We start from the raw sequence: 27,146 nt of genomic DNA, 5'->3' as shown, positions 1-27,146 counted from the left end.
TCTACAACCTCAAACAGTCAATCTCCAAACTCCACTATGGCAAAGACCAAAGATCTGTAAAGGTCACTGGACATAAAATTGTTGACCTGCACCAGGCTTGGAGGACCGTGAAAACCTTTGTACTCTAAAAAGCAATTTAAGCTCTTTGGAGTACCAGGAGTGCTGGTTCTTAGTAACGGTGAGAGACCGGCCCACTTAAGGCACTGGTGAGGCCAAAATGATCACCATAACAGTGAGCAAAAATCCCAGAACCACACCATGGTAACAAAGGCTACCATCAGTAACACACTATGCCTCAGGGTCCCACATTTACAGTTTCAAGTACATCATCTTAGCTGCTCTTAGTGGAGCTTAGATGGCTGCAAAGTGAATGGATGCGTTCAAAGTGCTTTTTACAAAATTCATCTGTCAACTGTTAGCCACTCGTGTCCCCCAGCTTGAGCCAGACGTGTCCCCCAATTTAAGCCAGACGTGTCCCCCAACTTAAGCCAGACGTGTCCCCCAACTTAAGCCAGACGTGTCCCCCAGCTTAAGCCAGACGTGTCCACCAGCTTAAGCCAGACGTGTCCCCCAACTTAAGCCAGACGTGTCCCCCAGCTTAAGCCAGACGTGTCCACCAGCTTAAGCCAGTACACTATCAGGCCCAATTGACGTTTGCTATCGAGAATCGGAATGATCCAAAAGAGGATTTGGGAAAATGTTTTAAAAATGTTGTGTTTTTATGTGAATACTAAAGAGCATTACAATGTACAGAAGTTGCATGAGGCACTAAAAAAAAGTTTGCATTTACTTCTCTAAATAAGTTGTGTTTAAAACAACAAGGTCTCATTTGTTTAAGTATCATGTCAAACCATCAGGAAGAGCGGCCTCTTCCTGGTTCCAAAGAATTTTTATTCAGCTGATTTTCCTCATCAATGCTGAGTATTCCAGACTGGCAGAAAGAAAAACATACAGGAACAGGTTACATTTGTGTGCATTCATCCATGTGTATCTCTTGATATTCTAAACGCCACCCCCTCCATGCTGCGTGGTGACGAAAACAAGCAAACCTGTTGGAAGCCTTTTTCTCTGACTGAAAACATTTCCTGTTTGATCATTGGCTGCAGGAAGATTTCACAGGTAAACACTTTATGTTGTTCCTTTTTATATCTATCAGTAAAGCTTTTCAAAATCCTTGTGAAAAACATAAGCATTGGAGTAGTTTTTACCATTTTTATTTTTAGTAGATGTAGACAACAGTTTATATTACAGAAAGTTGATTGAAAACCAAAGTAAAATGTTATTACTTTGTTTGAAATTAGTCTCTTATTAACAGTAAGCAAGTGTTTCTTTTTTTTCCCTTTTTGTCTATTGTCCCTCTAAAGAAATACAAAGATGGTCGGCTGTGGTCTGCTTACTGCCAAGAAGAACCCAGGTACAGACCTGTTAGATCATAGACTCATTTACCATTTTTTTCTGAAACCTTTCTGCAGTTTGGTTCTTTAAAATTAAAAAAATTAAAAACCTCCTTTTAGGCACAAAAAACAATTTTATGTCTGGTAAATTAAGGTTTAGAAAACCTTTATTTATTTGAAGTAAGAATAAATAGAGCTACAGAAAAGATTGACATGTGGCAAATTACATAAGTAAAGACACATTTCATTTATTACTTTACAACCTGAAATATTGATTTGGGATTCCTCCATAATAAAGATTAATAATAATTAAAAATATGTATGTGCTAGAATCTATCTCTTTAAATGGCCTATATCATACAAATCCATTTTTTGGGCTTTTAAGTGTTTTGTAATGTTAATACCTCCCTAAACACAACCCCAAAGTAGTATTTTGCTCCATTCGCGCATTTCTGAGTATTCCTCTAAAACCCTGCGCTCTGAGCACCAGCCCCTCCCAATCCACAAAAATAAGTGGGTCCTTACAAAGTGAGAAAAAGCCCTTTCCAGGAAGAGTCTGTGCTGCCAGCATTGCCCCCCCCCCCACACTTTCTCTGTGGAGCTGTGGAGCTAGCACTGATCAGCAAAAACGCTTTTATCTTATATGCGCAATATGCATATACATTTTTGCGAAAGATCTGTTGTTTGTTTTCATGGGAAAACGCAGACATGCTGCCGAGGCTGTCTCTAGGTTGGTGCCATGAAATGGGTGAAAGGTGGTGCCTCAGAGATAGAGTCATCTAACTTCCATGTAGGAAAATTAGCTGCGAAAACAATTCATATTTCATTAAAATATCTTTATTTTGTGTACCAAAAATTTACATATTATCATACATGTATAGTTTATTCTGAAAGGCTTAAGAGAAGCATGTTATAGGCCGGGGGTCGGCAACCTGTAGTACGTGCACCACAGTTGGCACGCAGAGGAATAGACAGTGGCACGTGGGGGTGCGACAACAATAAAAAAACAAAATTGGGTTTGAGTGACAATATTTCCTCACAATGATCTTTTTTTCCACTATAGCATCATAAGGAAAGGGTCCAATCACACAGCGCTGTGGTCTGCAGCTTTTCCGCATCAGCCTTCTTGAACGGGCAATTTAAATTAATGTGCACTATACAACACAGTTTTATCAAAGGAAAACATTGTAAAAATTCTTGTCTTGGAAACTGTTGCCAGTGAGATTACAGGTGGGCTGATATGAGCGCGTGTCTGTAGATGGAACGTGAACGCGTGCCATTCTAACACTTGTTTATGTTTATTTGTGAAGCATTCCACTGTAGATGTTCTTTATGTTTTGGATCATTGTCTTGTTGGAAGACAAACCTCCGTCCCAGTCTCAGGTTTTTTTCATACTCCAACAGGTTTTCTTCCAGAATGGTTCTGTATTTGGCTCCATCCATCTTCCTATCAGTTCTAACCATCCTCCCTGTACCTGCTGAAGAGAAGCAGGCCCAAACCCTGATGCTGCCACCACCATGTTTGACAGTGGGGATGGTGTGTTCAGGGTGATGAGCTGTGTCTCTTTAGCACCGGACATAGCATTTTGCATTGTTGTCAAAAAGTTCTATTTTGGTTTCATCTGACCAGAGCATCTTCTTCCACATGTTTGTTGTGTCTCCCAGGTGGCTCGTGGCAAACTTTAAACAACACTTTTTATGGATATCTTCTCTTCCTTATACAATCTTCCATAAAGGCCATATTTGTGCAGTATACGACTGATTGTTGTCCTATGGACAGACTCTCCACCTCAGCTGTAGATCTCTGCAGTTCATCCAGAGTGATCGTGGACCTCTTGGCTTCATCTCTGATCAGTCTTCTCCTTGTTTGAGCTGAAAGTTTAGACGGACGGCCGGGTCTTTGTAGATCTGCAGTGGTCTGATACTCCCTCCATTTCAATATTATCGCTTGCACAGTGTTCCTTGGGATGTTTAAAGCTTGGGAAAACTTTTTGTATCCAAATCCAGCTTTAAACGTCTCCACAACAGTATGTCGGACCTTTCTGGTGTGTCCCTATTTCTTCATAATGCTCTCTGCGCCTTAAACGGACCTCTGAGACTATCACAGAGCATGTGCATTTATGCGGAGACTTAATTACATACACATGGATTCTATTTATCATCATTAGTCATTTAGGTCAACATTGAATCATTCAGAGATCCTCACTAAACATCTGGAGAGAGTTTAGTGCATTGAAAGTCAATGAGCTGAACAATTTTGCCAGCCCAATATCTCTGTTTTTTATTTGTTAAACAAGTTTGAAATGTACAATAAATTTCGTTCCACTCCATAATTGTGTCCCACTTGATGTTGATTCTTCACAAAAAATTACAGTTTTATATCTTTATGTTTGAAGCCTGAAATGGGGCAAAAGGTTGAGAAGTTCAGGGGGGCCAAATACTTATACCACCAATTGTTGGAGTTCACCCTGATAAAGGAGTCCTACCACGCCTGGTTGGCTTGTGGGACTCCAGAGGCAGCTGACAGGTACTGACAGTCCAAGCCAGCTGCGTCCCTGGCTGTTGCGGAGGCAAAAGCTTGGTCCTCAGAGGAGTTTGGTGAGGCCACAGAGAAGGACTATCGGTTGACCTTAAAGAGATTTTGGCAAACCATCTAGCAACACAGAAGGGGAAAGCAGTTTTGTGCAGGCACCATTTTCAGTGCAGCTGTCCGGTCTCTCTATGACTGGAGCAGGAGGTTGATTTGCATAGCTGTCAGTAAATCAGACCTGTGCATGTTTGACTCTGGCAAGGAGGGGTCTGATTTGAGGATCACAGGATTTCCTTGCTGCTCTTTGCAGATGATGTTGTCCTTTTGGCTTCATCGAGTCAGGACTTCCAGCATGCATTGGGGTGGTTTGCAGCTGAGTGGGAAGCAGCTGGGATGAGGGTCAGCACTGCTAAGTCTGAGGCTATGGTTCTTGACCAGAGAAAGGCATTTTGTCCTCTCTGGGTGGGTAGAGTGATCGTACCCCCAGTTGAGGAGTTTTAGCATCATGGGGTCTTGTTCACAAGTAAGAGAAGATTGTAGCTTGAGATTAGCCCCGGGGAAGACTCAGGACATGTTGGAGATACTCCATCTCTGGTCTGGCCTGGAAACGCTTCAGGGTCCATGCAGAGGAGCTGGAAGGAGTGGGCGGGGATAAGGAAGTGTGAGCATCTTTGCATAGACTGCTGTCCCAGTGACCCGGTCCCGGATGAGTGAAAGAAGATGGATAGATGATGGATGGATGGATGGAGAGATGGAAGAAAACGGTGCAATATCTCTGCTCTCTCTGTGTCTGTGTCTGTTGATGTGCCGTCTCAGTTCCTCTGAAGAGCGTGGAGGTGGAGCTGCAGGTGAAGGACCATGTGGCTACAGTCATCTCCACTCTGAACTACCAGAACAAGGAGGACAAACCTATAGAGGCGCTTTTTGTCTTCCCTCTGCCTGGAGATGCTGCTGTGTGTCATTTCAGTGCTGACATTGGACAGACACACATTGTAGCTGAGCTGAAGGAGAAGCAGCAGGTGATGTGGACAGAAAGCTTCCGTCTCTGTAAAGCAGCTGCAGATCAGTGAACATCTCTGACATGTTTGACGTTTGCTGCAGGCTCGTGAGGAGTATGACGATGCACTGAGCTCAGGGCAGCAGGCCTTCCTGTTGGAGGAGAGTGAGCAGAGTCCTGATATCTTCTCTCTGAGTGTGGGCAGTCTGCCTCCAGGGGAGAGCGCCTCCATCATGCTGCAGTATGTCATTGAGCTGGCTGTGGAGGCTGATGGGGCGCTGAGGTTCTGTCTGCCTGCTGTGCTCAACCCTCGCTACCACCCTCAAGGTATGAAAACCTCAAGATTTTTTTTTTTAACAAGTTCTAAAACTTAACTAATATTTCAAACAAGCCTTTGTTAGTTGGTTGTATGGTTTAATTTTTTTTTAGAAAATATCTGATGCTTTGAAAGAGTTAAACTAGATAAAACTGAATTCTTTAATACAGAATCATTTAAGTCTGTTGAAAATGTTTTTAAACCTTTCATAAGTTCCTTGTGTCTAAATACAAATGACCCATGATTTGAAATCTGTTGATTTTTTAGCTTGAATGCTAAAGTATGCACTTTTATCTTGTTTTTCTTTTACCTTGCTCTTATTCAAAATATGATTTTTTTTCTCTATCAATGTGAAATTTCTTTTTAAAAATACTAAGTGAGTTGGCATTGTATTCACAAATTTGATAGTTTTTCTGATTTGTTTCAGTTTCAGTTTTTAAATAATACATGTTTAGTTTCTTAGTACAAACAATCTTTCCTTCATGCGAATGACAACATACAAAAATGCTTTTGTGGGTGAAACAACAGTAACCCCTTGACACCAAATGTCACTAATTCCAATGTACCATTTACTCACAGACTCCTAATTTAACATCACCTTTGAACAGAAAAAAACACTAAAGAATATTTTCTATAATTGGTAAAGTGTACAAAATGATAAACACATATTTGTTCTTAGTTTTCCTTAAAAATGAACACAGATTGTTCATGATTGTGTTCTTCAGTGACTCCTGGTCGTTTGTTGTGGTGTTTGCAGGTAGTGAAGGTCCTGGAGTCCCGGTCAGCTCAGTTCCAGCCTCTGAGATTCCCTACAGTCTGTCCTTTTCTGCACGAGTGTCCTCTCCTCGTCCAGTTTCCAAAGTAGAGTCCAGCTGTTCTCTGGAGCCTCTTCACTACCTGAACACTGATCACACAGAGGCTGCTGTAAGTAAACAGCTGTGAGAAGTAGGGCTGCAAGATATGAGGAAAACTCGCGATATGCGATATTGGTGATTAATATTGCGATAACGATATAACTCGCGGTATATAAACAAATAGCAAAACAACCAAAAACATCATTTCCATTTCACTGCAACGGTTTAAACGTTATACTCCAACTGACCCTCGTCGACATGGGAGGCAAACATCAAACATAAAAGGGCTCATCTGATTGATCAACAACGTAAACGGGTCCTTCCGATTGGTTAAATGCATAAAGGGATTTATTCCATTTGTTCAATATTTCAAGCAGCCATGAGATTGTTTTAGCACATTTAAGGTAACCATTTATTGCGATTTTTGCCGTCTTTTGCGGTATGCAAATTGCACAGCTTAATGTCGCAATAACGATAAATTTGCGGTATATTGTGCAGGCCTAGTGAGAAGTAGTTGTTGCTGAAAAGAAGATACAAAGGTTTCTTCATCTTTGTGTTGTTGGTGTGCAGGTGAAGCTGGCTGCAGGACACAAGTTTGACAGAGATGTAGAGCTGCTGATTTATTACAAAGATGCTCACCAGCCCTCTGCTGTGGTGGAGGCAGGACAGGACTCTGCTCAGCCTGGTGAGAGAAAACTTGTTTTTGTGTCTAGATTATGGGATTAGTGCAAACTAGAATCAACAAATGTAAATCTTTGTGGTTCCTGTTGTGTTTCAGGCACTCTGATGGGTGATCCTGTGGTGATGGTTAGTCTGTACCCAGAGTTCCCAGAGTCTGTGATGTCCAAACGCGCCTCATGTGGAGAGTTTGTGTTCTTGTTGGATCGATCTGGAAGCATGCAGTGTCCGACCAATAACAGGAACCAGCAAGAGACTCGCATCAGCAGTGCAAGGGTATTCATCCAGTGTTCAGTCAGTCATGAAAACCTTTCTATGTGTGTGAGATCATGGTCTTCATCAGCTTCTATTCTCTCTCAGGATACTCTGCTGCTCCTCTTGAAGAGTTTACCAATGGGCTGCTACTTCAATATCTATGGTTTTGGATCCAGTTATGATCATATTTTCCCGTCAGTGATTGAGTTCAATATTATTATTTATGTTTTATCTTCTATGAAATAATGAAGAATTCTGCGGTTTCTTGTTAAAAATGTGGCTTGCTTTAAAAATAAGTTAAAATTGTGTGTAATCTTGGTAAATGATGTGTCATGGTGCAGTCTTCCCTTTGACCTTTGTGTGTTTCTGATGGCAGGCAGAGTGTGGAATACAGTGAGAAGAGCATGGAGGAGGCTCTGAAGAAAGTTGAGGTGATGCAGGCTGATCTGGGAGGAACAGAGATTCTTCAGCCCCTCCAACACATTTACAGTCAGCCCTGCATCTCCAACCAGCCTAGACAGGTATTTCTTATTTCTATGTGGTAAAATACTGTATGTCTAAAGTTCATGCTACAAAATCATTTATTTCTTCAGAAATGTTTTGGCAATTTCTATTCACCTGGAAGTGTAACTCAAATGTAACCCTTCTCATTTGCGTTTTGAAATCTCTGTACATGTTTATTGTCATAAAACTTGCATTTCAAGTTGTAAACTTGTTTCACAGTAACAGGTTTTTCTGTGTGCTTTTGTGTGACTTCTGTATTTCCTCTCAGTTGTTTGTCTTCACTGATGGAGAGGTGGGGAACACCAAGGAAGTTCTAGATCTAGTTAGGAAGAATGCAGGTTCCCACAGGTGAAAGCACTAAAACACAGATTCACTGCATGTGTCCTGTGTTTGTGTGTTATGTGTGTTTAACACCAGTGTGTTGTTTGCAGGTGTTTCTCTTTTGGGATTGGAGAAGGAGCCAGCTCTGCTCTCATCAATGGGTTGGCTCAGGAGGGCAGAGGTCACGCTCAGTTCATCACAGGAAGTGACAGGATGCAGGCAAAAGTAAAATAGCAAACAACTAACTTCAATAATACACCTTTATTGAGCAAAATAAACATTTATGTTATTCACTGTTTCCTAACCATCAGGTGATGCAGTCTCTGAAATTTGCACTACAGCTTGTTGTCAAAGACATCTCTGTCACATGGGATTTACCAAAGGGAGTGTCTGCCACTGTCCTCTCTCCACCAATCACAACAATTTTCCAGGGTCAGAGGTCACTGGTTTATGCCCAACTCTGTGGAAAGGTACTGGTGAGATCTCCTTTAGGTTTTGTGTAGAAGTTGTGTCTTTGTGCACGCACTGGTCTCTAAACTGTATTTTGTTTTGTCAGAGTTCCCAAACAGACTGCAGTGTGACGGTGAATTACACTCTGGGAGATCATCCCTATGAGAGCAAAAAACTGTTTAACCTGAATCCTGCAAAGGACACTGGGTAATAAAAAATCATTATCTTAAGTGCCATTATTTTTTTATGTGTTTTTCTTTCTCTACGATTTTTCCTGAAAAAGGCCAAAGACATAATGTATATACTTATGAGCAATAAAGAAAACACTGCCTTTATAACCCATATTAGATCATTGTAGATTGCAGAACCAATGTTCACTGTAAAGCTAGTTTTTAACCAACACTAGTTAGTTCTCTAGTTCTTATTTGGCAGCTATAATTTAGGTCCTAAACATTACAGGCACGTTCTCTTATGAGTCAGGACTGACACAGTTTACTCAGATTGTCTATTATTATATTTGAAAAACAAAAAGGGAGAACTGAAAAGTATTGATTTTTCCATCTCAGCCCTAATGTTTGGGTCTGAAGAATCATTTTAAGTTTTTCTGTTAACTTTTTGGTTTCTTCCTTTAGTTGTTCCAAGGGTTACTCTTTTTCCTGCAACTTTTTCCAAGTGTTTTCCAAACGTTAAACTTCTGTATTTCAACAATACATTACAATACAACATACTAGACTTTTCTGACAAACACCATAAAAACCGTCATAAAACAGAAAAGTCATCCCTCACTATTCAGTCAGACAAAAACAAAAGACTACAAATGGTTTCATTTTTTCATCTTCACCTCCCTTTTTCCTTCTCTTCTGTTTGTAGGTTTACAGTCCACAGGTTAGCTGCTCGTATTTTGATTCGTTCTCTGGAGTCTGAGGAAAGAAAGAACAGAGGAAAGTCAAATGAAGACATGAAGAGGAAGGTGGTGGAGCTCAGTGTCCAATCAGGAGTGAGCAGTCATCACACTGCCTTCATTGCTGTCAACAAAGACAATGGTGATGCTGTTCAAGGACCCCTGGTGTGCAGAAATGTTCCAACCCCTGGTGAGTCTTTTACCATTAAACTGTAGTCCAGACCTGTGGACAGAGGGTGGGGGAAGGTCAAGATTGTATTTGCAAAGGTTTTTATCTTTTGGTTTTCCGTGTTTCCAACACTATCAGGTCATACTTGACCCACTCGACATGCATTGACACACTTTCAAAACCTCCGCACATCTTCGGTCTAAGGAAAATTTTTTTCTTTTAAAGTGAAGTCATTTTCCTGCGATGGAGTTTTAGGGCCTCCAGAAAAAGAAGAATTTTATGAGATTTAAAGTTGTAAATTTACGATTTTTTCTCGTAAATTTACAAGATTAAAGTCAAAATGAGCCTACAGTGCAGCGAGTGAAAGCGGTGAAGCAGCAAAGCAGACCCAACAACCTCAATTGAACAGGTAAGCTGATTGTTGATAACATTATAAATGTTTGAAAGCTCCTTTATGGTTTGTTGTTAAAACAAGAGGCTTCATTTGGAGAAGGGGACGTATGCAACACTTTTTTGATTCCTCTTTGTTTTATGTTGAAACGAGAAACCCAGGAGCAGAGAGGACCAATGCAGATCCACAAAATAGCCAAGGTTTAATGTCTCGAGAGGACAAATCAAAAACTACCAGGTCAGGTACAAAGAAGCTCAGGCACAGAGCACAGAAAAGCCACACCTTAAATAGGGAGCTAATGAGGATTGCATGCAGCTGTGACTCTCACAGGAGACCTCAGAGAGGAGGAGGCCTCCAGGAGGAGCCACAGCCACTCAGAATTTCAGACATTTTACGACAGATTCATCTGGAGGAAGGCACATATGTCTCAGAAACTGGTGGTGAAGGACACAAAATGCAGGAGACCAGGCTTGGTGACAGAAAATAAAACATTCAAACAAACTGAAACATAACGTAACTATGGGGAGAAACAAAAAGGTGAAAAGAGCAGATGACATGACAAGGATGAACAAAAACCAAGACACTTAAAAAGGCTGAGGGCAATTAACTGAACTGAAGGCAGCTGTGGATCATGAACCCGAAACTGGTCTGACTTAAAAAAGGAAACCAAAAACATGAGCAAAAAGAACAATAAAACCAAACTAAACCACAGAATCCTTACAGTGTGCAACACTATTTTTGTTCCTCTTTAGTTTTCTTTACAGTTACATAAAGTAAGATTACAAAAGAACGTCTGGTTTTGCGAATTCAAAAAGGCAGAATAAAGAATCGGTCCTTTATACCCAAATGTGTCTCTGAGCTCCTTATTTTACATGTAATAATAATAATAATCATAATCATAAGCTTGATTACAGACTCAAGGTCCATTTGCTACAAAACATATAAAAGACTTAAGGATAAAAAAGAAAACACTCAAACAAGTATCAGAACAATGACATAAAAAGTATTAGAACTGTAAAATAACCAAGTATTATGAACTTAATTAAAAGACTAAAACTGCTGGGGAAAAAAATAAAAAACTTGAAAGTTTAAAAAAGGCGACTGTACCAAAACCTCCAAATAGGGGATTGGTATCTAAAAGTGCTGTGCTTTACATTGGTGAGAGTCAAAATTATTTCATTATTTGAAGCATTAAGACGATAGATAAAACCATAGATAAATTGTCCTAATAAAGCTTGGAGAGTATTAACTCTAGCACCAACAAACAAACTGCTTCCACTGCACCACCGAGGCTGTTTCAATAAAATCCTTAGGGCATCATTATAGGCAATCTGTAGCTTCCTGATGCTGGATGCCCTATAATTTGTCAGTATACAAAGGTGTGCAGTAAGTTTTGAAAAATAGAATTTTAAAATTGTATGAATAAAACCTGCATGCAAGCGTGTTTTCCTGAGCATATAAAACCGTTGGATATCATCGTCATCTGTAAGCTTATCGTTGACGATATGACCAAGATATATGACTTTGTGACAGACAGCAAGCTCAGAATCAGACAGGTTAAAGGCAGGAAAAAGTAATGCGACATCATCCTTTGTACGACAAATAATATGAAAGCACATTAACAACACTGAACCCCGGAAAGCAGGCTACACCAACAATTAGGTTTAGAATATCTTTGTTTCTTAAAACTTGTCTGGAAATAAAGCTTCACAAAATGCTCTGCATCTTTTATCTTCAAGCTAGGTTCAAGTAAACACACAACTTTGGTATTTTTTCTCGTAGATGTATATTACTTTTTTTCTTAAATTTTTTTAAGTTTCAAAGTCGTAAATTTATGACTTTATTCTCGTGATTTAACAGTTATCACGTTTGTAAACTGGCCCTAAAACTCTGTCGTATTTTAAAAATGTCACATCTGCCATCAACATTTGGTTCTGCTGCTTCAAACTTTATTTAATATTGGAAAAAATGGGAGGGAGTTATTGTGTTGGCCCTCCCCTTTTGGGTGGCTGTAAGAAATGAATGAGAAAAACACAAGATCGAGGGTTTACAGGCCATGAGACAGCTCCGCTTGACCCAGTGAGGTGACGGTGGGGGGCAGCAGGGCTTAAAAGACTAAATGATTTAGACAAAACTTTGTATAATTTTTGTATTTGTTGATTTTGTTCCATGTTGTGTGATTATGTCTTCTTGTAAGGCTCCTTCTTCAGCCATCAGGAGCAAGTCTTTCATGTTAGTAAAATAATGATGGAATATTTCCCAAGTTTTGGGTTTATTTTATATTTATTTCATTGAAAAAATATCAAAACTACGTTTTATTAATAATTCAAATCTAAAAATGCTAGTCTTTGGTGTGACAAAAACCTTATTTTTGTACACAATGTTGCTTACTTTGATTCAGTGGTTACATTTTATACATTTGTACTTGTACTTATGCAGGTATACATTTTAAATATAATATTTTATGAGCATAGAAAATGTTAAAATTGGAATGATCTATATCTATCCATCCATCCTTTCATTAATCAATTCGGGACCCGGGTCGTGGGGGATGCAGTCTGAGCTAGTATGCCCAGACTTCCATCTCCCCAGCTATGGGGGAGACTGAGGCATTCCTGGGCCAGCTGAGAGATGTAGTCTCTCCATCGTGTCCTGTGTCTTCCTCGGGGGCTCTGTCCAGTTCAACATACCCGGAACACCTCCCCATGAAGGCATCTAGGAGTCGTCCAGACTAGATGCCCAAACCACCTCAACTGGTTCCTCTCGATGTGGGGGAGCAGCGGCTCAATTCCTAGCTCTCTGGGTGACCAACTTCTCATCCTATCGCTAAGGGAGTGCCAAGCCACCCTACGGAGGAAGCTCATTTCACCCGCTTGTATTCAGGACCTCATTCTATCGATCATGATCCAGAGCTCATGACCATAGGTGAGTGTTGGAACGAAGATCGACCGGTAAATTGAGAGCTTTGCTTTCTCGCTCCTCTATCTCTCTTTACCACAATGGACCAGTACAGCAATCACTTAACAGTGGACGCCGTGCCAAAAACCTGTCAATCTCATGCTCTGTAAACAAGATAATTAAAGATAATTTAAATCCTCCTTCTGGGGCAGGAGCACCCCACCCACCCAGAGAGGGCAAACTACTTTTCCCCGGTCAAGAACCATGGCCTCATCCCAGCTGCTTCACACTTGTCTGTAAACTGCCCCAATGCTCCTCCTCCTGTTACATAGAGACTGAACAGTCCTCAGTAAGGCTCCCCAAAGCCCATACTCTTAGAACACCCTCCAGATGACACCACAAAGAACACTGCCGAAGGCACTCTCCAAATTCAAAGAACACACAGGATGAGCAAACTCCCACAAGCCAACCAGCACCCTAAGGAGGAGGTAGAGCTAGTCCACTGATCCACAATCAGGCCAGAAACCGCCATATTGTTCCTGAATCTGAGGTTCGACTATACAACAAGCTTTTCTCTCCAGTATCCTGGGAAAGACTTGCCCAGGGAGGCTGAGGAGTATGTTCAGTGGTACGGGATGCTGCAGAGACGTATCAGCTAAGACACTGCCACAGCATACAGAGACTTAAGGTACTCTGGGCAGACTTCATCAACTCCTGGCGCTTGCTACCAAGGGGCTCATTGAGTACCTCAGTGACTTCAGATTGGGTGATGGACAGCCCAACACCAAAGTCCTCAGCCTCTGTTTCCTCAAGAGGAGGCATGTCAGAAGGATTAAGGAGATCCTTGAAGCATTCCTTTTACCTCCTGACAATGTCCCCAGTCAAAGTCAACAGTTCCCCCACGTGCACCTAAAAACGGTGTCTGCAGAAAACTGCTTTCCTCTATCCAACAAGTCAAAGTAGGACTCCTTCTTCAGCTTGACAGCATCATTTACGTCAAGTGTCCACCACCAGGTTTGGGGATTGCCACCCGGACAGGCAACAGAGACCTTGCTACCACAGCTTCGAACACCAGCAGAGACAATAGAGGTGGAAAACAAGGGCCACGTGGAATCACTCTCCCAAGCCTCCATCGGTGCCTGATTGAAGCAGGTACATATCCCCGCAGTGGGAGTTAAAGACCTCCCAGAGCCAGATGTTCCCAGCAGATCCTCGTCTTACGTTTGGGTCTGTCAAGTCTTTCCAGCCTCCCTCCCTACCACCAATTCCAATCCATCACCAGGTTGTGATCAGTGGACAGCTCTGCCCCTCTCTATACCTGAGTGTCCAATACACACGGTTTAAGGTTGCCTGAAAAAAAGTCGATCATTGATCTTTTGCTTAGGGTGTCCTGTTGCCACGTGTATTGATGGACACTCTTATGGTGTTTGTTATGGACAAACTGTAATAAACACAGAAGTCTAACAACGAAACACCACTTGTGCTCATGTCAGGGTGGGCACCATGTGCAACTCTAAAATGGTAGAGAGTTCATTGCCTCCTGATGGACAGAGTTTCAGAGTCCAGGCTGTGGATGGAGGTGGAGGTGAGCCCAACCATATCTAGCAGGTACCTCTCACCCTCCAGCTCAAGGTCAGGGTCCTTCCTTCAACGAGAGTTAACATTCCAAGTTCTATGACTGGTAATTGGGGTACAGAGGCACCAGCCTTTAAGTGCCACGTAAATCACATTGCACCTGCCCCTACAGGTGGTGGCCCCATGAGAAAGTGATCCCACAATGTTCCTTTGGGCTGGACCTAATCAGGGCCTGTGGGAGGAGCCAATCCCAGGCCTGGCTCCAAAGTGGTGCCCCGGTGACACCAATTCGGGCAATGTAGTGGAATCTTTCTTTGTATTTCTCATCAAGGGGGTTCTGAAACACTCTTTGTCTGGCTTGTCACCCAGGACCTGTGTGACATGGGAGACAATAGCAGTGGCAAAAGCCGTAGACACCTTAGCTCCTGGGATAACTTGAGCTCTCAAACTCCTTCAACATGTTAATGTGTTGGTTCGCAGAAGGGAGAAAAAAATGTCGATTTTATAATGTAAAAGGTTTTTATGTTTTTGTTGTTTTGTGTTTCTAACACTATTATTTGACCTCCCTTAACATGTACTGACAATCATCAAAACAAGGGGTGTAAATGATCTCGTTAATTGTAATTAATTAATTTGAGACTTTAAGCATGTTATTTTTTTTATTGTGTTACTCTCATTTTCGTGGCGCACACTTCAGTTTAAGTCCTTTTATGTCTGATAATAATCAACCTGAAAGGACGTTATCATGCTTATAACATGGTCACTTACAAAAAAGATATTAAAGGGCCAAATTCATGCAAAACCATTTTTTTGTGCTTTTAAGTGTATTTTAATGTTAATTCCTCACAAAAACAACCTTAAAGCAGTAGTTTGATCCATTATGCAATGATCATTCCTCTAAAAACCCAATCCACGACAACAAGTTGGGTCTCACATTGTGACATCATAAAGTGACAACAGCCCCTTCCAGGAAGAGCTTGAGCTGCTAGCACCGTCCCCAGTCTAACACACTCACCCACTTTCTTTGTGGAGAAACGCTTTTGTTTCATATGCACATTATGCATATCCATCTTTGCAAAAGTTTGGATGTTGTTGGTTTTTGTGAGCGAAATACAGACACCCTTTGAGTTTGACTCTAGTGTGACGTCATGAAATGGGCGGCACCCACAGGGAGGGAAAGCCGGAGCCTAAGAAATCGAGTCGTCTCACTATCGAGTAGGAAAATGAGCTGTGAAAATAACTCATACTAATAAAAACTGTGTTCTTACGGAGCCCGTGACCTTACATGGGTAAAATAATAAATATCTCGTTCCCACAAATTGTTATTTTGTTCTCACAAATTAATATTTCATTCCCCCACAATAATTAAATTGTGCGAACAAAATAATATCTTTTTCACACAAAATAATATTCCGTTCCCTCGCATTAATTAATTTGTGCAAACGAAATAATTATTCACGTCATAAGTCATTCATAGACATGGCTTTGAGCAATATTTGGATTTACAGCAGATAACTTCTCATTTCTGTCTGTGTGTCTCATTACATTGAATGGAAGACACTGATGATTTTTAAAGAGCAGATTTATTTATTTAAAAAAACTCTGTTATTAAAAAAACTCCACAAAAGCATGATACTCGTAAGCAGTCATTTTACATCCAAAGGCTAGTAGCCTACATGCTACGTATCCCATCATGCATCACACATATCCCATAATGCATCTCCACCAATCACCATTTCCCTGCAACTGTGGTCTATTCAAATACAGCAGGATAAATGATAGGCTACATAGCTTGTAGCCTACTAGCTTTCGGATGTAAAGTGACTGCTAAAGAGAATGTTAATAATATACAAATCCAGAATATAATTATTCCTATTCGACCCTATACTACAATTTCTGCTGGCTGTCAGTCTACCGGCCAGCCAGCTCCTTGAATGCCGGCATGACAAGCAAAAGAGCTCTGCGGCGGGCCGGAGCTCCTAGGAGCTATGTCCAGTATGGCGAAGCAGCAACCTTGGGCATCCTAAATCTTACGATATTTTTGTTATTTTTATCGAAACAATAATAAATCGATCATTCTTGTTTTTTCTTTTTCCCCTCTTGAACGAATGTGGTTCACAGAGACACAGAAGTAGCGGCATAAAGCGACTTTTGCAACAGGATGGAGTGCGTATGATCACTTTTCCTCTCTGAGAAAAGTAATCGTTATTGTCGGTTCTCTTGCAGCGGTTGTCTCTCCCATCGCGTCAGCCGTTAAAGACATCCCTGTTACACACAACCGAGTTAGCTGCTCAGCTCTCAAATAATAGAGACAGAAGACATGTTACTCTGAACTTGAATAACGTAATCAAACACATTCATACAAAGACTGTCTACAATAGGGGTGCTCACACTTTTTTGGCATGTGAGCTACTTTTGAGACAACAATGTCTTGAAGATCTACCTGTGTGTGTGCATAGATAGATAGATAGATAGATAGATAGATAGATAGATAGATAGATAGATAGATAGATAGATAGATAGATAGATCGACTATTAGTACATGTTTGTTAGTTATATGTTTATTTGTACATTGTTGTTTATTTACTGATAATTAAAAACTACACAGTATGATTATGCAAGGATTCTTTTAGATTAACAGATTAGGTGTTTTGTTGCAAAAACTGAAACCAGCGACTATCGTATGTCATGCTCTGCTGTAAACCGTGCAATGCAGGGACCATGGCATTTCAAAGGCGCTGCTGGCTCCGTACGAAGCCCGTATCATGGAATACACCGCTTCCTTAGTGAGGTCGTATTTAGCGGTCGGAAACTCCAAAGCCGGTTGCAGGAAGAGGAACGTGGGCCGGGGCCTTGATAAGCACTCCAGTGGCCGGAGTGGTTTTCTGCCGGGGACTTGACGTGCCGCGGAGCAGAAACAGACTTTCTAATGATAGACAGAATTTTCGCTCAGTGAATTTAAACAGGCATGTTCAGTGACATATGTATCAGAGGATTTCCGATTGGCCGTTCTGCATGTCAATCAAGTCGCGTACTTCTAAGTGAGGATTTTAATTCGCTGACGGATTTTATAGAAGTACTTTTTTTTTATATTTTGGGGCATTTATCTTTGCTGGCCTGTGATCCCCCCTCATGTCCTTGAAGATCTACCGGTCGATCGCGATCAACGTAATGAGCACCCCGGTCCACAGTGACAGACATCACGCATCTACAGTTATGAGAAGTAAAAGCATCATTTCAGAGGAAAGGTTTACCTCAGCACTTGTGTTGTCCAGATGATGAAGCAAAAGTTTGTTTTAAAGAAACAAAAGCTAAAATCTAAATAGTTAGATTCCTCCGCGGTTTTACCTTCTCATGTCTCATTTCCTTCTTGTATAGTTCTCTTCTCGATTTCTCCTCTGCTGCATCCCAGTCTTCAAAATGATCAAATTTGTATTCACGTTAAATGAAACTAAAACATCACTTATGTCTTTTCTACTGTCTTGTTGTTATAAACTGTGGAAAACGTATCATATGTCACCATATGAATTATAGTATTTGTATAGAAGTTGGTGTTTATTCTTTTTTGGATTGCTCAGGAAATGTGTTTGGAGCTCTCTGGACCAGATTTTGTTTGTTTATTTGTTTTTATCTTAATTGTTGAAGGGAATTCATTTTCCAAAATGTCACATGCTCCCCAACATTTGTTTCTACTGCTCAAATCCTTTCTAATAAAAAAATTGGGAGTGAGTTTTTGCGTATGCCCTCCCTTTATGGGTGGCTGAAAGGAATGAAAAAAAGGGCACAAAGTTTGGTCCAAACTTTATACTTTTGTGTTTTGCTGATTTGCTTTCATTTGCTTTCATTTTGTGTGATTACTTTTTCTTCTGCAGGTAAATCCAGTTCCAGGAGGATGTGTTGTATGCCTCGGCGCTCTCCTGCTAGAGTGTTTTATCTAGGTAAGTAAAATAATGAAGAAGCAGGTTTGAATCAAACAGATAAACTCTTCAAAGGGTTTGGTCTGCAATTAAAACCATTATTAAATACGATGAACAAGATTTAATCAAAAAGTGATAAAGTGCTTGAAAAAGGAGCGGGTAAAAAAAAAGTTACATTAATTACAATCCAGTCTTATGATATTTCATACATACATTTTTACATGTTGAAAATTTAATAGTTATTAAATGTAATAGTCATGATTGTCCATACATTTTCACATTAGGCCTCTTATTTTCTCATTTATACCTTTCCAAGAAAATTTGTTTCTCTTTTTCTTTATAATGGGACATTCTGACACATTTTTATAGTTACTTTCATGTTATACCACAACCTCACCCCACATACAAAAATGCGCACATTTTTTTGGGTGGTTCTTTCACAAGTTGTTGCGTGTTTTTTTTTTCTTAGTAAATATTCTCCTTTTTTTCTCCTTAAGCTGTTTTTGTATGTTCTGTGGAATTTGTTTTTTATAAATTGTTTGCATTGTATTATGTCCTATTATATCTGTAACTTTTATTAATTTTGATTCATAGAATAAATTGCAGGCTTGATCCAATCCCACTTTATAAAATAATCTTATGGTTTGTTCTTGAAATATCCACGGTGGCTGTAAAGTTGTTTTGTCGGTGTTTCCTCATACCTCCATATTATAGCCGAAGGAGGGCGGTAGCATACAATATAATTAATTAATTAAATGCTTAAATACACTGAGGTTGTTAACAATTAGAAAGGTTTTAATGTTTTAACAGAACCACAAAAGTGCACTATCCTACATAATGTTATTTGATATAATTTTTAGAAGCCGCTGTGCCTGAGCAGCCCCGCAGAGACCCTCTGCTGCAGCTGGTTTCCCTCCAGAAGGCGTCCGGCTGCTGGCTGCTTGATACAGCTCTGGCCTCAGTTCTGGGAAAAACAAGTGAGGAGGTGGAGAAGTCAAAGCCTGCAGAGGTGGGTCACTGTTAGAAAAAAATCAAGCTGTTTTAGGAGAATAAAAGAACTGAAATCATTGAAAGTCTTAACACTTTAAAATGTTAGCTAGAGTGTTTTTTCTCATGTTTTCTTTGTGTTTCACATTTGACTTGATTTGGTTGAAAAGGTCAGCAGTGAGGTGTGGGCCACCATTCTGGCTCTGATCTGGCTTCATGGATTCAAGATGGATGCAAAGGATGAATGGGAGCTTCTGGCTGTGAAGGCTGCTTCATGGGTCCAAGCTCAGAATGGTAATATGTCTAGAATGTCAAAGTACTTTTAGTTGAATATCTGGACTGATTTTTAGGTGTATAATGATAAACATAATTTACTGTTTAGGAATCACATTGTTTTTTTTTTACTTTTCTTCTCTTTCAGCTCCATGTGTGAAGGACTGTGTTGATGCTTCAAATGCACTGCTGGGTTGCAGAGTGCACAAAGAAGCCCTGGGGCTCTGAAGTAGAAACTGAAGATTTTATATTTTAAACTCATGTTATGTTTTGCAACATCTGCAATAGTAATGTTTATGCAACAGTTTATAACCTCGTATAGCTTTCTCATATCATTATATAGCCTTTGTTTTGACACAATGTCTGGGGGGGGGGGGGGGGGCATTGTATTGCACAATTTAATGTTTGAAGGATGTAGTTACTATAGCGGCCATTAGAGGGCAGGGCTGCTCAATGAGACCTTTGGAGGCTCTCTTTCAAGGGAGGAAAGCCCGTTTCTTTCTTTCTTTCTTTCTTTCTTTCTTTCTTTCTTTCTTTCTTTCTTTCTTTCTTTCTTTCTTTCTTTCTTTCTTTCTTTCTTTCTTTCTTTTATTGTTAAACAGAAGGTGTAGCATTAAAACTATATATGGGTAATATGTTATACTGAAAGTACTGGTTAGAAAGTTTGATGCTTTAAAAGAGGCTTAAGATGTGGAGGTTTGTTTTTTGATTTTTTTTTGTTCCAAGAGAAAATTGATCCACTTGAGCGATCACATGGCAACACCATAATAGCTAAAGTAGCATTTAATACTTGTGCTTTTCCAGATATTATGACAGATTTTTTTTTTGTAATGTCAAAAGATTTTTCTGAGGTGTTTTATTTATCATACTAACTAATATGGTTATTAATGACATTCTAAATTGAAGTTAAAATCAATGTTATGTTTTTTGGGGGAAAACAGGGTGGATACTTTGGGTGAAGTCTGTTGAAATTGAATGTTTTTCTATCACAAAGCAGTTATTGGGATTTGAGAATGTAAGTCTGTAACCGTTAAGTGAATAAAGACTGAAATAAATCAAAGCAGAGAAATACCATCTGTTATACATCTCTCTTTTTTTGGGCTGATTTACAGTTTCAAATTGAATCTGTTTACTGGCGATAACCAGATTATGGTCAAGATAAGGGGGACGTGAGCATGTTTCTTTTAAAAAGTTAAAAAAGCTTTGCTTTAAAGCAGTGCTTCTTAATTATTTTTTGCCAGGCCCCCCCTAGAAAGAAAAAAATGTTTCGTGCCCCCCCCCCCCCCCCCCCCCACACACACACACGCAGTGACAATATATTAGGTTATCTATAAAAATTGTGGAAGTATACCTAAAGTTGTATCTTTTAACATTAACAAAAGAAAAAAAGCAATATAAATCCACTTTCAATAAATAATAACTTTATTTAGCCACAGAAACTCTGTTCTAGTCTAAAACAGAAAAGAAGCTGAAAGTGCCTAAAATAAAAAAAATATGTCATTCCTTATTTAAACTAGAAACCTTATGACCAACTGAACCATTTGATGCTGAGAATAATAATTCAATCAATAAATAATATTAAATGTAAATTGATCTGAAAAATTAGCACAGCAGCACCAAAATATTTAACGTTTTTATCCTGAAAAAATAGGTAAAAAACATTGTGCAGATTTTTTCCTACATGATGGATTGTTTATTTATGATCTCATAAAGAGCAGCTGTTTTCCTGCATTACCTGCTGTCTTTATATCAAATACTGACACCAACTAAACAACAGACAAACAAAGAATACATTAATGGAAAATAAAGACACGTCATCAAAATGTCTACAATAGTTAATAAAGAATGACATTATTAGCATGAGCTGAGTCATCTAAAGGCACGCCATGATCCTGGTGTTGGGCATGTACCGTAAACTATAATGTAAACGTGCATGCAAAAAGTTAGTGACGGCTAGCGAGACCGCACTTCCACAGATGCTCACTTTTTAGTAAGTCAAACCATTTTATTTAAATACTCAATAATGAGATGGATTATTACAATTTATACAAGTTATAATTTCTCAAATAATGCAATAATTCTTGAACATCATGTACACAATTTTATTACTTAATCCGTAATATGTAATGATTTCTGAATTAATGTTATGCCTTTTTACATGGTATGTACTTATTGTTTGTCATTTTGATTTTATTAATATAAATATAAATAACTGATCAGAAGTTAAGAACCGGATAATTATGAAAGAATATAAAATAAAAAGTTATAGTTAACAGAATAGTTTCAAAACTAGAGTAATTTGGGCCCAACTGAAAAAATAACTAAATGAAACAAAACAAGTGGGACTAAACTGAACAGGCCTGACCAGACTTAGCCATTACACTGACACACTGGGAAAGCTTTATAGACAGGGAAAACCCATACTGGACACATGAGGGAGAGGAAACTAACTAATCAAACATTCAAACTAATTAATCTGATTACAAAACAGAGAAACAGAAACCAAACAAAATTCATATAATACAAAAGTAGTCTTCAACAAAAAGTAGACTAAATCATTTCCTTTAAATGACCAAAATAAAGTCCATGAGGAGAGTTAGCAACCCCTGGAGTTCCCCAGTGGAATTTCCCAATCTCCTCTGCTGATTTCTATGGATGGCTCACCTGGGATGGAAACTCAGAAGACAAACAAAAGTGAATAAACTACTTTTTGTCACTTAAAACAAATCAATCAAATGTGTGCACCCATTGTTAATCTAAGTAAAAAAAGTAAAAATGAATGTTTTAATTTAAAGAAAAATAAAGAAATACTAACACCTATCAGGTGGTTTGAGGTTCAACCACCACACACTCCCCCTCCTCCGGACTTTCCCGATGGCAGCGGGAAAGATAGTCAGCAACGATGTTTTCTTTGCCAGGGATGTGGATGACTTCAAAGTTAAACCACCACACCATGTTTCAGATCAACACTCCAAGTTAAGGCCCATTCACACCGGGACGAATTTCGCGTGTGATATTTGCCGACGTTTAACACCTCGTGACTAAACAAAGGGCACCAATGTGAGTGTGCACACCGACGCGAAAAACGCCACGCGTAAAAGCGTCACTTTTTAAAAAACGCCTCGGGTTCGTTTTTTTGGTTTGACGCACCGCGTCAAAAACTGTACGACCAATGAAAATGGCGCTTTTGGACACGTGTCTGGAGCTTCTGAAGTTACAGTAAAACACAACTTGGGGGCGTTCAAACACAAAACTGTCTTGCTGAGCACACATACCAGCGAAGAAGATAGACGCCAAGTAGCGTCTACACTGCCGTCGTCTTTCTTTATTCAACAGAACAATAATTTCTTCATCGCTGGAACTGGAGCTAGAGCTACTGGTGCTTGAAATATTCATGTTTTCTTTGTATGATTATGACAAGCGCGTAAATACTTGCTCTCTTCTTCTAAGTGAAAAGCGACTTTAAGAAGCGTAAAGTTGCGCAGCGCCACCGTGTGTACAGGGGTATTTCTGTTTTACATTAAGCGCCATCTAATGTCAGGGAATGAATTTGCATGTTCACTCGGCTCATCGTCAGCGAAAATCGCCTGGGTGTGAACACAAAAAACGTGGTGAATAACCCTGGCGAATAACGTGCGCCAATATTTGTCCCGGTGTGTAAGGCCCTTTAGAATGAGAAGAGGAAGTGCAGATATTTACAGAACAGTGCAGGTAAAAAGATGTGCAAAAGAAATGTGCAAAATAGAAAAAAAAATGTGCAAAGGTTATCTGTTGCATTGTGAGTTGTTGTACAGGGTTATTGTATTGGGTATGAAGGATTTCTGGTACCGGGCAGTTTTGGAGTGGAACTGTCTGAGCCTCTTAGAGAAGTAGCTCCGCTGTTTGTCCAGAACAGGGAGGAGAGGATGGTCTGTGTTGTCCATGATTGAAAGGAGTCTGTTCAGTGACCTCCTCTCCATCACTGCTTCAAATGTTTCCTGTTTGCAGCCAATGACAGAATACACCTTCCTGATCACCTTGTTCGGTCTCTTGGTGTCACTGACTGCAATGCTGCTTCCCCAACAGACCACAGAGGAGAGCAAGGTGCTGACACATTGAAGGACCTCAGCTTCCTTAGGAAGTAGTCTGCTGCAGGCCTTCTTCTACACAGCGGTACTGTGGCTCCTCCAGCTCAGTCTGCTATTGATAGTCACACCCAGGTATTTAATACACTTTATTGATCCCACAATGGGGAAATTCTTCTCCGCATTTGACCCTTCCCCTGGGGGAGCAGTGAGCTGCAGCTGAACTGCGCTTGGGAGGCGGTAGCGTCTTGCCTAAGGACCCTCAATGAGTGATGTTAACTGCTCGCCATTGATATGGTAATTGTCCCCAGTACCATTGTTTCTTCTCATGCAGGAATCTAACCCTGGATTCCTGCATGGTAGCCTCTCACCTTACCAACTGAGCTACTCAGCCGCACTCCTCCACCACTTCCACGTCCTTGCCCGGGATGCAGAGAGACTGTAAGACTGTCCCTTTCCTCCGGAAGTTGATCACCATCTCCCTGGTCTTGTCCACGTTGAGCGGCAGGTTATTCTCTCCAGCCCACTCCACAAATCCGTCCACCAGCCTCCTGTATTCTTCCTCCCATCCACTGTTTATACACCCCACAACCACAGACTCATCAGAGAATTTCTACATGACTCTGAGTTGTGCTGAATATTGAGCTAAACACAACTGAAACATGGAGTCTGACCTCATAGTCTGCAGTCTGCAGTTTGGACTCTCCAGAAAACCACACAGATGAAGAATTCCTGAATCCTGCAGGTTCTGGTTCACGCTCAGGTCCAGTTCTGTCAGATTGGATGGGTTTTTCTTCAGAGCTGAGACCAGAGCTTCACAGCTCATCTCTGACAAACTGCAGCTCATCAGCCTGCAATCAGACAGAAAAGTGTGTTCAGAACCATTGATGACAGCTAGATGTCCAGAAACTTGGTAAATACAGTCAGGTAAGACCTGCCCTGATGAGAGACAGATTGCATTTTTTATTTAAACAAAAATGTGATGAGCTTTTTTTGGCAGGGGGCATGGCACTGTATAGCAATTCCCTTTGGATTTTAACACAAAAGCATGATTGCAAATTAAAACGCAATAGATCTGAGATGACTTTAAGATGAAGGGCACCTGAAATGTCATTTATCATCATTAATAATTACAAAATGCACTTTCAAAATTCATGGCAGAAGTGCATATTGGCCAAGATAAAAAAAAAAAAAACTGTGTTTACAAGTTTGGCCCTAAAGAATGATCAGAACCATTGTAGGGTGAAAATAGATTTTACATATTAGGATCCTAAATGTCATCAGACGCCAACTTCAAGCCTGAGTAGACCAGTCCTTAAAAACACTGTCTGATATGGACAATTATATTTCTGGCCCAAAATTGGGTTTGAATCACTGATTTACCAGATCATTGTTGAACAGGCAAGTTTTATAGTTTAATCAGCAAGGAGCTTTCTTCAGATCTGCAGGGAAAAGGATGAAGAAACGGAAATGTCTGCAAAGAAAAGATCAGTCCTGAAGGAAGCTGACATGAAAATGAAATGAAGATGATTGTAAGAAACATTCAAACAAGAGATTTTCTGCCACAGTGAATGGACTAAAGTTTAGAAGAGCAAAACAGCCTTCAGAACATTAAGATTGTCACCATGCACCTCATGTCTGCAGTTTAGTGTCAACACAACTTGGTCATCATCACATTGATCTGAACACAATGGAAAAGTGGTATCTAACAACAGAGTCTGCAGTCTGGACTCTCCAGAAAACCACACAGATGAAGAACTCCTGAATCTTGCAGGTTGTTCTCATTCTGGTGCAGTTCTGTCAGATTGGACGGGTTTTTCTTCAGAGCTGAGCCCAGAGCTTCACAGCTGATGTCTGACAAACTGCATCTTTTCAACCTGAAAGCAGAAAGAAAAGTGTGTTCAGAAGAAGTGGTGGCAGCCGTAGCTCTGGGAACTTGGTAAGTGCAGTCAGGTGGGACCGGTCCTAATGAGTGACATTACATTTTCAGTTGAAATTTTGGGCTGAACAATCGGCATAACCCACCTATCTCAATCGGAAAGAAATTTGGATCCGAACGAGTCTGTTCTATGGAAGCGATTGTGTAGCATAAATAAAAAGAAAAGTCAAAACCAGAAATGCTTTTCCATTTTCAAAATGAAAAAGCATTTTTTGACTCAAAATTAAATTGAAAAAGCAATCCACCAAAATGCTTTTCATTTCCTTCCTCAACACTGCTTATTCTGTCACTTAATTAAAATTATAAAGAAAATGGTATTTGACATTTCATTTTAAAAAGGTCCCTGGTAAATGTCTAGCAAAAATCATTTAGAAATGTCTAATTTGACAATTAAAATGGATTAACAGAAATGCTTTGAAAAGCATTGAAAAAGCAATACTTCAAAATGCTTTTTCATTTTATACTTAAAACCGCATATTCTGTGTCATAATTAAAAAGGAAAATGCAAAGAGGGGATTGCATTTGCATTTTCACATCCACCCTGGGAACCTTGTCTTAATATTCATTTAGAAAAAGCATTTCCAGCGAGGAGGCAGGGCGATGACGTCACTGCTTTCTCCGTGTGTCCGGCCGCTGACAGACACAGACACACCAGGAGCAGACTGTGTTAGCGGCAGAGAAGACAGCTTTGAGTTGGTTGTGAACTTCTGATGAGTTTACACAGCTTCTCAGGACTACATAGCAGCATGTCCGCCTTCTGCGGTCCTCCTCCTGACGCATCGCGGACAAGCTTTTGTTCTTCGGACCGGCAGCTGCCTTCGCATGGCGGAGCGCGAAGCTCCCGATGATCGCTGAAGGTGGAAATGCTGCTACGATCTGAGAAACCATCATATGAATTTGTGTTTCCAGTGGTGTCCAGAACAAAAATAAAGACTGATGTAATTCCCACATATTTACAAATTTATTTGCAGCTTCGTGCTGAATTTGCTGTTTGAAGACAGCTTGAGCCCCATCAACAGATAGCAGATTTCACCATGCTAAACGTTTGGTGGTTGGACGAACAAGCACTCAGTCCTGTTCACAAACCGCTGGACCTGGACTGCTCAAACCTGGATTCCTGGATCTTAATGCGACAAATGCAGTAGAATGTTCCTTTAGTGCCCTCGCGAATCAGAAGCTGTGAATCGCAAGCCAACTTCAGCGGTCGGACACATGGAGAAAGCAGTGACATCATCGCCCCGCCTCCTCGCTGTAAATGCTTTTTCTAAATGAATATTGAGACAAGATTCACAGGGTGGACTTGAAAATGCAAATGCAATCCCCTCTTTGCATTTTGGTTTTAATTATGACACACAATAAGCGGTTTTAAGTATAAAATGAAAAAGCATTTTGAAATATTGCTTTTTCATTTTAATTTTGAGTCATTTGATGCAGCTTCAATTTGAAAATTAAAAAGCATTTCTATTAATCCATTTTAAATGTCAAATTAGACATTTCTAAATGAATTTTGCTACACATTTACCAGAAAACTTTTTGAAAATGAAATGTCAAATACCATTTTCATTTTAATTTTAATTAAGTGACAGAATAAGCTGTGTTGAGGAAGGAAATGAAAAAGCATTTTGGTGGATTGCTTTTTAATTTTATTTTTGAGTCAAAAAATGCAGCTTCATTTTGAAAATGAAAAAGCATTACTGGTTTTGACTTTTCTTTTTATTTATGCTACAGAATCG

At 40.0% G+C, this 27,146-nt stretch overlaps 1 protein-coding gene across 1 annotated transcript; it reads left to right on the top strand.

The window, feature by feature from the left end:
• The first annotated feature begins 1,359 nt into the window (after positions 1-1,359).
• Positions 1,360-20,484, top strand: LOC105355516 (von Willebrand factor A domain-containing protein 5A-like). The gene is made up of 17 exons (XM_023962081.1): positions 1,360-1,414; positions 4,741-4,943; positions 5,026-5,248; positions 5,995-6,161; positions 6,662-6,776; positions 6,870-7,045; positions 7,130-7,218; positions 7,401-7,545; positions 7,797-7,876; positions 7,960-8,074; positions 8,161-8,319; positions 8,406-8,506; positions 9,170-9,390; positions 18,106-18,171; positions 19,011-19,159; positions 19,308-19,431; positions 19,559-20,484. The coding sequence occupies exons 1-17, from the start codon at positions 1,375-1,377 to the stop codon at positions 19,636-19,638; spliced, it is 2,253 nt and encodes a 750-aa protein (XP_023817849.1). The 5' UTR covers positions 1,360-1,374; the 3' UTR covers positions 19,639-20,484.
• The last annotated feature ends 6,662 nt before the right edge of the window (positions 20,485-27,146 follow it).

The sequence above is a fragment of the Oryzias latipes genome, chromosome 13 (genome assembly GCF_002234675.1).
Source record: "Oryzias latipes chromosome 13, ASM223467v1".
NCBI classification, from domain to species: domain Eukaryota; kingdom Metazoa; phylum Chordata; class Actinopteri; order Beloniformes; family Adrianichthyidae; genus Oryzias; species Oryzias latipes.
This window is presented reverse-complemented; position numbering and strand designations above follow the sequence as displayed.